Source organism: Gorilla gorilla, chromosome 15 (assembly GCF_029281585.2).
Source record: "Gorilla gorilla gorilla isolate KB3781 chromosome 15, NHGRI_mGorGor1-v2.1_pri, whole genome shotgun sequence".
Classification (NCBI taxonomy): Eukaryota; Metazoa; Chordata; class Mammalia; order Primates; family Hominidae; genus Gorilla; species Gorilla gorilla.
The window spans coordinates 76,812,164-76,826,207 of record NC_073239.2 but is presented as its reverse complement, the minus strand read 5'-3'; the positions used below and the strand labels follow the sequence as shown (position 1 = coordinate 76,826,207).

Sequence of the window (14,044 nt, the reverse complement as noted above, 5' to 3'; positions counted from 1 at the left end):
CATTAGTGCACTAGCAGAACAAAAGATTAGGCAGACTCTGGGCTTTTTTCATTTTAGCATTATTGAGGAGCACCTGAATGGTCCTGAAGTTGGCCTTTGAATATACCAATGGACAGGTATGAAATCCTGAAGATGCGCATGGTGGCCAAGAGTCCCACAGTCTCACAGTGTGTGCTGTACCGTCTGCGCCCACCTTTCCTAGAGAAGAAACAGCAGAAAAACCTATTCCTTCACCCTGTGTGTTGTGGTGAATCTTAGTTTTTAAAGGCACATTATTTTATTATATAAACAACTTGGGAACCAATAAAACACAAGACGTTTGAAAAGATGGGTCTTCGTATGGGCACAACACATGATAAGGCAAGTCACTTTCCTCCTCTGAGTTTGGGTTTATTTGCGGACTATCTTCCATTTTATCACAGTGAACTGTAAAGAAAAAGATGCAAGCTTCATGGAATGTCCAACTTCTGAAATACAACAGACTGCACAGACAGCTTATGATTAGGATGGCCTTGGCTCAGTGTTTCTGAAAGCAAATGTACAGCTTTTGTCCTTGCCTATTGACATCCTGTTTGCCCTCAGGGCTGGTCAGGGTGAGATCTGTTAAGCTTTGTTTGGAGGCTGTCCTGATAACTCATTTCTTTACTCCACTATTTTCAGGCCCATTCTGGAAACGCAGGATTTAACCTCGGGGTTGCAGCTTCCCTGGTCTCCATCTGCCATCAGAACCCATCTCCACCCCTTTCCCGTTCAGACCTGTGTCCCCTCCACAACTCATACTGGTCACTCTCAGAACTGTGGCCCTGAGTTCTCTAGCTTTCCCTCTTTGCCTCGGGACCCAGGACACCAGTCGGGGCTTAACTTTCTCAGTTGGGAAGGCGACGCTGCTGGTGGCTGCTGCTACTTGCTGGTTCTTCCTTTTTATTCCTCCCCAAACGAGAGGAAGATTCGAGTGGATTTGGCACATCCCCTAACCGGGGCCTGCCATTTGCAGGTTGGGGGCTGACGTGCCCAGGAGGACCCGGACCAAGCAGGCCATTTTCACCTGCGTAATAACAGGATTGGGAGTAGCGAAGCAGCGGCCGCAGCAGCGAGTGGAGTAGGAGGAGGAGCGCAGGCAGGGGCCGCGGCGGGGCCGGAGGAAGAGGAGGGGGGAGAAGGAGGAGCTGAAGCGGGAAGAGCGGCAGGCAGCGGCTCGGCGGAGTTGCAGCAGAGGCGGCGGCGACGCTGAGACACCGTAGCCTCCCTGAGCGCCGAGTCCCTCCGGGGACAGCAGCAGGGAGCGCCCGCGCAGCCACCGAGCCTCGGCCCAGCCAAGCCGCCGTCGCCGCGCCGGGGGACCGCCAGCCATGGCCGCGCCGGGGGATCCGCAGGACGAGCTGCTGCCGCTGGCCGGCCCCGGGTCCCAGTGGCTCAGGGACCGGGGGGAGGGGGAGGACGAAGCGGTGACGCCGAAAGGGGCCACGCCGGCGCCGCAGGCTGGGGAGCCCAGCCCGGGGTTGGGCGCCAGGGCCCGGGAAGCGGCGTCGCGGGAAGCCGGCTCGGGCCCCGCCCGGCAGTCGCCCGTTGCCATGGAAACTGCATCCACAGGTAAGGCGGGCGCCGCTGCCCCTCAAATGGCGTCGGGGACCAGGGCCCCCCAGTCAGTCCCCTTCTGCGCGGCTCTCCTGGGCACCTGCCTCGCGCTTTCTGCCTTGAGCGCCAACCCCACCCCCGCGTCGCCACGGGCGACTGGGAATATTCGCGGGCTGGTAGAAAACAATTTTATTTTTCCCAAAGGCTCAGAACAAGTCAAGATGCTTTTGATCCTTTTATTTCATTATCATGATTATTTCCGCTTTAAAAATTGTTCTCATCGGCAAACAGCAGCATTCTGGCTGCTGGCGAGTCTGGGTACAAGTTTCTCCCTCCTGCCAGGGGGCTCCGAGCTGTAGGGCCCGTTTGACAGGTTGTGGGGATTTTGGGGGGCGTGTTTGCGCGCAGTGTGCGCGCCGGCTACAGGAGATGCTGACAACCCAGCGGCGGGCAGGCCCGCGGCCCCTGGACCCGGCTCTGTCCAGGGCAGAGATGTGGCTGTAACTGCCCCTTACCCTTGCCCTCCACGAATTGCCACCACACCTTACTCCCCCCACATCCCTCCGCCTTTTCTCCCGCAGAAAACAAATCCCAGGGAGTTTGTCCCTAATTCGGGAGGCACAGCTTTGCAAGAGGGTTGGGTGCTGTGGCTGCCCCCGCCCAAAAGCTGTATTTCGCCGCTGCCCGGATGGCCCCACCTTGCAGGGAGCATTGAAACTTGAAGTCCTAAGTGCGGCGGGCCTGGCTGTGGGTTGGAGGGCTTGGGTGGTGGTGAGTGGACGTGGTACAGTTTACCAGCAGTCTAAGCCGCCCCCCCCCACCCCGGAAATTGCCCTGGGTTTGGCCTTTCTTCGCCTGACGCCCTATTCAAAGTCTGAGCGCGCCAGTGTCCAGCGGGAGCCCAGGCCCCTGGTGCATCCTGGTCAAAGGATCCAGGAAGCGCGCTTTGAGGCTGCCGGCCTGGTTAACGCTGTTTCCAGGGAGAGGAAAGGGGATGCTGTGTGGTGCTCTTTCCTGAGAAAGCTTTGCTATGGTGGAGTGGGAGTTGTGTAGTTTTGGCAATGTAGAGCTAGAAGGCCTGGGGTGGGGGGTGCTCCCAGAGGAGGGGAAGGGGAGTGGGACTGGTGTGTGTGCTCTTGGTGGTTGATTTAAAGAAACCCCTTTTCGTAAGCTTCTCTTAAGGGTTATGTGGAATGTCTAAGGTAATCGTAATTAACTGCCCTGGTACAGAAGATCTGAGCTGGGGAAACGAGGTTTGGAGAATGCGTTGAATAAAAATTGTCAATATCCTGAAAGGAAGAGAAAAAGTGGAGACCCTATATAAGAAAAAAGAAAAAGAAAGAAAGAAAAGTACTCAAAAGCCCCAACGCCAAACGCCAAAGGTTATATATTAATTATTATATCCCTAGGGGTGGGGGAGGATTTAAATCTAAGAATGGCTGCTCAGTCTCTCTTTCAACTTCTGCATCCAAGTGAAAACAAAACTCTTTATAATTGCAAAAGAAGAAGGCAAATGATAATAGACAAAGGAAGGTAGTTTTTGTCTTTACCATTCTTTGTTGAGGATAGACTGCTCATAGTTCAGAATCTTTATCCACTGCAATCAAAGTAAATTGTTTCTTTATGAAACATTACCCACCTCCTATTAGTGCCACTAAGATTATGTGAACTAGAAAAAGGAAGCTAAGTGCCCCATGCTCAGTAACATATCCACAAAAGTTATTATATAGGAAATGCTTAGAATATATATTTGTGGGGTACAGTGTGATGTTTTGATATATGTCTGCATTGTCAAATGATTAGCTAACAAATCCATCATCTCATGTACTTTTTTTTGTGGTAAAAGCGTTTAAAATTTACTCTTTTAGCAATTTCAAAATGTACAGTGCATTGTTACAGAAAGGTGGCTGTAGTAAATAACAATGCATTTTGCATTTTTAGTATTATTATTATAGAAATACCTTGCTTTGTTGAATGTGTTTGGGGTTTCTATCCTAGGCAACAAATATAGTAATAAAATCAAACATGATACTATGTTTGGATGGGAGAAGAATGAAGAAAGATGGAAGGAGCACATATTTTGCATATTTATATAGAAATTTTTTAGTTTATGATTGTGGCTAGAAGGAATTTCTGATATAGTTGTTGATTGGTTAATGTCTTAAATCTCTGTGTTTCTTATTAAGTAGACTGGATGTGCTGCTATAAGAGACTCAAATGCCAGAAATGCTGTATAAATAAATAACTAGATCTTAAAATTCCAAACAAATCTTGTCCAGCTTCCTGGTCTGTTATTTTGGCAGTTCTATTGCTATAAGCAAAGTTAGCAGGTGAGCCCTCAATTGTATCAGAGACGCCTATTAAGCACACTACTTTACACTGTATTTCTTAATTTACTTTTTTTTGGCTTATAAACAGAAATTTATTTTCTCACAGTGCTAGAAGCTGAGAAATCTAAGATCAAGGTAGATTTGGTGTCTGGTCAGGGTCTGCTTCCTGGTCCACACACAGCTGTCTTTTCACTGTGTCCCCACATAGCAGAAGAGTGCTTTATTTTTTTAAAAGAGTGGTGCTTTTTGGGACTCAACTCAAACTAAGAAGTAACTTAGACTTTGAGTGTGATGCACTGTAAACAGATTTTGTTTCTTTTTTAGATGGAAATATAAGACAGATATTGATGTCTGAATAACTGTTTTTCTGAAAAACATCACCAATCATGCCATCTGGACAGATATTCTGTTATTTATTTTTATACATTGATGGTAATTAAAATTATCCCAGGAACATTTCCAAAAGTATGTCTCAGCAGTGTCCTGGAATGAATATATGTTTAAACATCATTAAAACTGCACCATAAAACTCCATCAATCCTCTATTTTCAGGTATTCTCATTGCTTCTGTCCCTTTTGTGGCGTGGAAATAGTCTCATCAAAATAACACTGTCTTCTAAAGTTACAACTTCATGTCTAAATTGATAATGGACATGTGAAATTATGTGTGTTGACAAGGGAACATTTAATACACCGTAGGTAGGCTACGACATGTTAGCGTTGTTAATCATAAAAGTGCCATCATCTAATAACTTTATACAAAGAATGTTAAGAGCAACTGTTTTGTTTTTTCATGATCAGTTATTTTATTACTGGAAACTATTCAAAAGGAGCATACAATAACAAAAGGAAAAAAGAATGGTCCTTTGTTTAAAGAAAGAATTTTAAATAGAACATCTGAACAAAATGAAATAGAGGTTAACTCATTGCCTCCTTTGGAAATTAACTCATTGACTGCTTAATATATGGAAAGCAAAATCAAGAACATGATGGAGAATGGTCAGGAAAAATCAGTCTAATATGATTTGCTGCAGTGATATCAATTTATAAATAATTTGACTTAAATTTCAAGATAATTACAAAAAGCATTTTCCAATTTACTTTACATGGACCATATTGTTTATATGTCCTCATTTTTCAAATGCTAAATGTGATGCTGTATTGGAAAAACATCTTCTAAATTCCATTTGGAGGCTAGATTAACTGTCTTCACTTTTGGATGTGTTTGACAGATGTGTGGACATTTTTTATTTGGAGTCATTTCCAGGTAATCCCCTTCAGAAGGTATAAATTTCAATCTTCTTTCTTTTGAGAAAGCTACAGTTCTATTGAAATGGTAAGGAGCATTACACTGTGCTATTACTATCTTTAAAGAAACATACAAGATGAATAAAAGAGTTTGGAAAACTAATGCAATTTATTTCTCTGGGCATATCCTCTGGATACAATCAATACCATTTCTGGAAGTAAGTACAATATATGTTCTTTAATATAGGGAATTCAAATTAGGTTACATTAAATTTAGAGTTGCTTACATACTTTTAAAATACATTGATAAATATTATAAAGGCTTTCAGGCTAACTTTCCCTTCATGAACTTACTGTTCCAAGAAAACCACCCTGCTCATTGCCCTGCTCATAGGCTCTCCTCTCTCCATCTCTTTTTTACTTCTGAGGGTTGAGAGAAGCGTTATTGGTTATCTTGCCCATTTTATTGTCTATCCCTGGGAGCATGGATTGCAAGGATTACAGAAAGCTTTTATTATCTTTTGTAAAGTGAGAAACCATTGCGGTTCAATTCAACTTAGTAGACTTATGTTAAATGCCTCCTTTGTGTAAGGATCTGTGCTAAACACAGGTCAGTCATGACTTCTTAAAACATGTGCACCTTTCTGATTCACAGTATTTAATTTAGCCAAATAGTTCCTTTTGTGTTATTTTTCATTTTCTTCATTCCCAATTTATTGCTGGAAGCTTGACTAGAAGGGAATTATAATAATCTAACCCCATGGGCACAAGGGTATGAGTTAGTTTTCTGAGATCAACACAGGATAAGTAAATATGAGCACAGCTTGCTCAGACTGTGAAAGACAAAATCTGTCTTTTTGTCTAGCTATGAAAAACAAAATCTTTCTCTCCCTTTATTTCTATCATCTATCTCATTCTCTACATCTTCAAAGAAATAACTGGCTAAATGTTACATCAAGATCTTTGGATTAGTTAGTTGTGATTTTATTCAACAATTAGATTATTTCAGTGGTGACTAAGGGAGTTTTGAAAACGATGCTGGAAAATTTAGAGGGCAGTGAAAATAAAAGACATTTCAAGAGACAAACGTATCTACATAGGAATGCTCTAGGCTAAAGTCATTGTAAAGAACATGGTCCAAAAATGAAAGACAACCAGTTTTGTTTGGTTAAATAATATTTGAGGGCAAAGAGAACAGTGAGAAGAGTGTGAGCCAGAGAGGCCCACTGTTTGTGGAAGATGCTGTAGTGATAGGGTATGAGAAAAGGGAGGGAAGGGCTTCTCAATTCTTATTTGAGCTCCCTAATTTAAAATGGACAGTGATTCTTAAGTTGGAAAATTGAAACATACAGAAAGAGATACTGGGATCCCAGGATAAGTAAACAGAAGGTAAAATCTTGTATTACTACTTTGATGAGATCAGTTCTTCACATCCAACTACTTTACATCTCATGGAATTGAATGAGTGTGCTGAGCAGCTTTAAATTCTTTCCCAGTATCTTTGGAGAATAAGACTAGGGCTAGAAAAGCTGAAATTGATAAGTGATTTTCAAAAAGGGGAAAATGGTGGATTCTTAAAACTTATAAACCAATATATTTGACACTGACTGCTGGTAGAATCTAAGAATATGTTATTATGCTAAATATTCATAGACCCTTAGAAAAGAATGAATATATTGTTCAGAAATTCCCTCTGGTTCACTAAAAAATAATGCCTCTACAACATTATTGCCCTCTTTTTCAGATTTTGAATTACCAACATGTGTGTAGCCCTTCCTATGTCTAGGAACTCTGCAAAAACGCTCAACTGACATAAAAATATAGGAAGCATGCTCTTTAATTTATAAACTGCACAAAATTTCAAAGGATGGCTGATATGCTACAGGGTAGCATTGCGATGAAAAAGAATCTTGATTTTAATGTTTATTCAAAAGCAACAAGATAAATCTGTTTATTAAAATTATTTTTGTCCCAATTTAAAAATTGGGAGTGGGTAGAAAATATACACACATGGTATTAAAATCTAAAAGGTACAAAAGGGTAAGCAGAGAAAAGGAAGTCTTCACACCTTACCGTTCAACAATCCATTGCCCCTCTCCAGAGGTAACCATTGTAATTAGTTTCAGCAAGAGAGCATTACTTATGATTATACTACTATTTATTGAACTCTTGCTATATGTCAGGCTTTGTCTAAGCACTGAGGATTATAGTACAGAAAAGGACAGATAAAAGCCTCTCATCCATAAAGTATACTTTTTTTTTTCTTGGTGGGGGCAAGGGGAGAGAGTAAGGAAGGGCAACAGAGACCAGAACATCTATATCAAGGGATGATTAAGTATTGTTAAAAAGGTCAAAACAGAATAGTGGGAATGAGAGGGATAGTCAAAGAAGACCTCTTTGATAACGTATCTTTAAAGCACAGACTTGAAGGAAGTGACACAACAGTCTTGCAGATGTCTGAGAGAAGAACATTTTGGGCAGAGGGAATATCCTTTGCAAACGCCCTGGATGGGAGTGTGCCTAGCACATTGAAGGAACCACAGGAAGAGCAGTGAGGTGGAGTAAGCAAGGGGAGAATGATAGGGGATGAGCAAAGGGTCAGCGGTAGAGAGGAGTGGATAGATTAGGTCCTATAGGCCCTTGTAACAGCTTTAAATATTACTCTGAGTGTGATGAGAGCCACAGGAATGGGAGAGGTGTTAAATAGAGAAGGAACATATTTAGAGTTCAGTTTTAAGTTTAATGACTCACTCTAGTCACTGCGTTGAGAATCTAACATGGGGGTGGTGGTGGTTGGTGTGGAGCAAGAGTGACCTACTAGTAGGCCATTGCAATAATCTGAGAAAGAAATCATGGTGGCTTGCACCAGAGTAACAGCATTGGAAGAGGTGAAAAGTGGTTGGATTCTAGATATATTCTGAATGTATATAATGTGTTAGAAAGAACACAAGGGACATGCCATGATTTTTGGCCTGAGTAAACACAAGAATGGAGTTGTTATTAGCTGGGGTTGGGAAGACTTTAGGAAGAGCAAGTTTTAGGGAAAAACCAGGAGTTTGGTTTTACACATGTTAATTTTTGAATGTCTGTTTGGTGTCCAAGTGGAGATGTCAAGTAAGCAGTGTAGAGTGGGGCTGGGGAGTGATCTGATCTGCTTATATACATTGGGAGTTGTTGGTGTAGAGATGAGATCACCAAGGGAGTGAGTGTTGACAGTGATGAGGTCAAGGAGTCCTGGGTCAGTCAAATATTCAGAGGTGTTTCAAAGAAAACTGAGTAAAAATGGGCGATGAAGTAGGAAAACTGAAAGAGACTCCAGAAGAAAAGATAAATATATGTCAAGAGGAATAGAATGATTGATTCCGTCAAATGCTGCTTGTGGTTAAGATAGAGACTGAGAGCCAGCCACTGGATTTGACAATGAGGAAGTCATTCAAAGTGCTGGGAAAAACATCTTGGTTGAAATGGTTTTAGAGCAAATGAGAGGGGAGAAAATGAGAGACGGTATTTGTAGACATGACTCTTTGGGGGAGTTTTGTTATAAAGAAAACTGAATAAGAGGTAACTATATGGAGAGTGAGATGAAAAGAAGGGAAAGTATTTTTTTTTTACTATGCAGAATATTAAGGCATATTTGCAAGATGATGTAAATGATGCAGTAGTCAGGGAAAGATTGGTGTTGCGGGAGGTGGGGACATTTCCTGAAACTGTGTCTCTGAATGAGTAAGCAGGGATGGATCCAGCACACAGACAAGGGCTGATATTGGATAAAGGTGAGGACAGTTCGTGGATATAATGGAGGAAAGACAGAGGAGAGGGCACACCTGCAGGGAGTGGGTGGATATGGGGCTGAGAACAGGTGGAAGTTTTCCATTAACTGCTCCTATTTTATCAATGAAATAGGAAGCAGGGTCAACAGAGTGAAGGCAGGAGTGAAATTGTTGAAAGTCTGAGAAGAGGGGAGAAGGTATAAAATTGTCGTTTAGGAAAATGAGAGAGTGAAAGGACTAGGGCAAACTGAGGGAACACTGAGTAGCCCTTGGGGCTCACTTAGAGCTTAAAGTGAGACCAATCACTGTATATGTTATCTTGTTTTTGGTTTAGAGTGCAGGGTTTGTTGGATTGATTTTTGTTTTCCAGTGATCCCAGTGGGAACAGATGGGCAATGGATTTGAGGATATATGCAAGGCAGCATATAGATGCTTGGTCTTGGAATCTGCTGAGGAGGAATGAAGCATAGTAAAAAGATGACATAAGCAGTGGATTGTATATGCTGGCAGGGTTGCTGGAGTAATGGTACTAGAGTAAGGGAGATGAAAGGATAAGAGATGATGATTTGGTAGCTGGGGTGTTTGAGGTAGATAGTAGGAGGGGTACTATTACTGAGAAGGAGTGGAAAACTGAGATGGAATGGATGACAAGGTCATTGGAGGAGTCCAGAAGAAAGGTGAAAATAGGAGTGAAACAGTCACCTACGTGATTACTGACATCACAATGAACCATGACAGATCCTGGGAATTACAGTAAACCAGACGCTAATGGATATCTTTAGGAAGGGACATAATGGCCTAGGATTCTGCCTAGGGGCTTTTAGGGGGAGGGAAGAACAGTGGCCTGTAACATTATAAATGTAAAATCTTGACTATAAGTTCTGAAAATTCTATTTAATATGTATAGAACGTAGGAGATGCAACTTAAAATAGTTCATGGTGGGGGTTGGGAATTTTGTAATTAGCTAAATATGAGCTAGTGGTATGGTGAAATTACTAAAATATCTTATGTAATTTCAGATAGTATTAATAGAAAGTCTCAGGTGCACATTATACGAGGTAATAGCTCCCCTAGATTCTGTTCTAGGCAGGCCAAATTTGGAGTCTCATACTAAAGGGTAGGTGCCATGTTTTGAGAGACATTGACGAGCTATAATACGGTGAGAGCAGGGCAATTGGGAGGCTTTTGGAAAACATGCCATTTGAGAGATAGTTAAAGAAATTAAGAATTTTTATCCAAAAGAAAAGAATGAAGATCTGAATGTTAAATACTAGAAGAACTTTCATGAAGCAAAGGAAGAAGACTTGACCCAGCTGATTTCACAGAGCAAAATTAGGACTAGTGATGTGGAGAAGTAGATTTCTTCTGAATGAAAGAAAATGTTCTAATAATTAGAACTGATCAGAAAAGACAGATTCTCTCCCAGTTAGTGATGTTCAAGCAAAAGCCAGGTTGCCATTTTAATGTGGGAAAAGCAGAAAGGAAGTCATTAGTTACACTAAGATGTTTATATCTTCCTAAAAGACAACAGTGCCCCTAACTTGACGTTGTTATTGTTACATTATTACTTGTATTAGTCCGTTTTCACACTGCTGATTAAGAGATACCCGAGACTGGGCAATTTACAAAGAAAAAGGTTTAGTCAACTTACAGTTCCATATGGTTGGAGAGGCCTCACAATCATGGCAGAAGGCAAGGAGGAGCAAGTCATGTCTTACTGGATGGCAGCAGGCAAAGAGAGAGATTGGGCAGGGAAAATCCCCCTTATAATACCATCAGATCTTGTGAGACTTATTCACTATCATGAGAACAGCGTGGAAAAGACCTGCCCCATGATTCAATTACCTCCTGCCGGGTTCCTCCCACAACACTTGGGAATTCAAGGTGAAATTTGGGTGGGGACACAGCCAAACCATATCATTCTGCCCCTGGCCCCTCCCAAATCTCATGTCCTTAACACTTCAAAACCAGTCATGCCTTCCCAACAGTCCCTCAAAGTCTTAACTCGTTGCAGTATTAACTCAAAATTTTATAGTCCAGTGTCTCATCTCAGACAAGGCAAGTCTCTTCTGCCTATAAGCCTGTAAAATCAAAAGCAACTTAGTTACTTCCTAGATACAGTGGGGGTACAGGCATTGGGTAAATATAGCCATTCTAAATGGGAGAAATTGGCCAAAACAAAGGGGCTACAGTCCCCATGCATATCTGAAATCCAGCAGGGCAGTCAAATCTTAAAGCTCCAAAACGATCTCCTTTGACTCCGTGTCTCACTGATGCAGGAGGTGGGTTCCCATGATCTTGGGCATCCAGGTCACACTGATGCAGGAGGTGGGTTCCCGTGGTCTTGGGAAGCTCTGCCCCTGTGGCTTTTCAGGGTACAGCCTCCCTCCTGGCTCCTTTCATAGGCTGGCATTGAGTGCCTGTGGCTTTTCCAGGCACATGGTGCAAGCTGTCGATGGATCTACTGTTCTGGGGTCTGAAGGACAGTGGCCCTCTTCTCACAGCTCCACTATGTGGTACACCAGTAGGGAGCCTGTGTGGGGCTCTGACCCTACATTTCTCTTTTGCACTGCCCTAGCAGAGATTCTCCCTGAGAGCCCCACCCCTGCAGCAAACTTCTGCCTGGACATCCAGGTGCTTGCATACATCCTCTGAAATCTAGGCTGAGGTTCCCAAACCTCAATTCTTGATTTCTGTGAACTTGAAGGCTCAATACCACATGGAAGCTGCCAAGGCTTGGGGTTTGCATCCTCTGAAGCCAGAGCTTCAGTTGTTGTCCCCTTTCAGCCATGGCTGGAGTGGCTGAGAAGCAGGGCACCAAGTCCCTAGGCTGCATACAGCACGGGACCCTGGACTCACCCATGAAATAATTTTCTCCTAGGCCTTGGGGCCTGTGATGGGAGGGGCTACTGTGAAGACCTCTGACATGCCCTGGAGACATTTTCCCCTTTGTCTTGGGGATTCACATTTGGCTCCTTGTTACTTATGCAAATCTCTGCTGCTGACTTGAATTTGTCCTCAGAAAATTGGGTTTTCTATCACATTATTAGGCTACAAATTTTCCGAACTTTTATGCTCTGTTTCCCTTCTGAAACTGACTGCCTTTAACAGCACCCTAGTCACATCTTGAATGCTTTGCTGCTTAGAAGTTTCTTCTGCCAGATACCGTAAATCATCTCTCTCAAGTTTGAAGTTCCACAAATCTCTAGGGCAAGGGCAAAATGTTGCCAGTCTCTTTGCTAAAGCATAACAAGAGTTACCTTTGCTTCATTTCCCAGCAAGTTCCTCATTTCCATCTGAGACCACCTCATTCTGGACGTTATTGTCCATATTGCTATCAGGCTTTTGGTCAAAGCCGTTTAACAAGTCTCTAGGAAGTTCCAAACTTTCCCACATTTTTCTGTCTTCTTCTGAGTCCTCCAGACTGTTCCAACTTCTGCCTGTTACCCACTTCCAAAGTTGTGTCTTTTCAGTATCTTTTCATGTTTTCCAGTATCTTTTCAGCAGCACCCCACTTTACTGGTATCAATTTACTATATTAGTCAGCTTTCATAATGCTGATAAAGACATACCTGAGACTGGGCAATTTACAAAAGAAAGAGGTTTAATGGACTTACAGTTCCATATGGCTGGAGAGGCCTCACAATCATGGTGGAAAGCAAGGAGGAGCAAGTCATGTCTTACATGGATGGCAGTAGGCAAAGAGAGAGATTGGGCAGGGAAACTCCCTTTTATAAAACCATCAGAGCTCGCTATCATGAGAACAGGATGGGAAAGACCTGCCCGATGATTCAATTACCACCCACTGGGTCTGTCCCACAACACGTGGGAATTCAAGATGAGATTTGGGTGGGGACACAGTCAAGCCATATCATTATTTTAAAATTGTTCCACATTTCTCAAAAATGAACCACATACTAATGAAACTGGAAACTGTGTCCATCACAAAAACCATAGTTACCCCAAATTGACTACTTAAAATATGCTCTTCACAGACTTGTGGCCTTTTAAAAATCCTCCTCTAGTTCTCCCTTGTCAAGAAAACTCCATAATGTGACATATTTGCTTCTTAAGAACTACATAATTTTATCCAGTTTTTGATTATTAACATAAATATAAAATATGTTATCTGTAAGTATCTCTTTTATTCTTTTTGCTGAACTATCTTCTTCATTTTTTACTGAATTTAGTTTAATAAATATTCAACATATTTAAAAATGTTTTGGAAATTCATTAAATAATTTTGTAATGCTAAAAGCATCATACGATCCTTTCCTTCTTTCTCTGCCTCACTATCTGTATATTTATGGAAGATTATTCATTGGAAAACCATGTTTCCTGGGTTGCTTAATGAATTAAATTTTTAGCTGGAAGAATTCTCCATTCTAATTTCCATGTCCAATCCCCAAATGCCTTTTCTAATTCATCTATTGCATGAGATTTTTTGTAAAATCTGTTATAGACCAAATTCTTGCTTTCTGAGTTTGGAAAATTTGTTGACGCTCACATTCTCCAAAATTCCTAGAATTTTGTTTTATGCATAGCGAATCTTTGGCTTTCTAAAAAAAAAAACTACTCTTGAACAACAGAAAATTATGTGTATTTGAATGATTCCTGATCTAGTTGACAAGCAAAGGAATAGAAAACAATGTCATGTCTGCCTTTGGCATGAATTTTTCAACTCACTCTGAAAAAATCAGGGCTTCTCAAAATATGGTCTGTAAACTACCTGCTCCAACATCACATGGAGTGACCACAGACCTCATCCTAGGGAAGCAAGCCTACCAGGTGCATGTTAAAGCTGTAAGAAGCACTGATTTATTGGCTTTCCTGCTCATGCTTGGTATTTTGTAGGAGACATGGGGAATAGAGGAGCATGAGCCATGTACCCTTTCCCCATTTCCTCCTGGGCGTATTACCATCCAGTTGGGAGATATGGCCAACTCCCACAAAGCAAAGATGAATAACTGAGGTGAGCATGAAGCTTGTTGCTTGGATGGATGGTACAAGCTATATGTGTGACACGAATTTCATGACTGTATGAGTTCCAATGTACCTGGTCTCTTGAAGGATGGATATAATTGGAAGGGGGCAGAAGTGAGCAGAAAGGCAGTCTGAGT

General features: G+C 42.2%; 1 protein-coding gene across 1 annotated transcript in view; it reads left to right on the top strand.

The window, feature by feature from the left end:
• The first annotated feature begins 1,078 nt into the window (after window positions 1–1,078).
• Window positions 1,079–14,044, top strand: part of RTN1 (reticulon 1) — a 273,232-nt gene continuing 260,266 nt past the window's right edge. Inside the window, exon 1 of the mRNA XM_019009666.4 lies at window positions 1,079–1,590. Coding sequence (XP_018865211.2) covers window positions 1,350–1,590 — 241 coding nt within the window. The 5' untranslated portion in view covers window positions 1,079–1,349. The remainder of the gene's footprint in view (window positions 1,591–14,044) is intronic.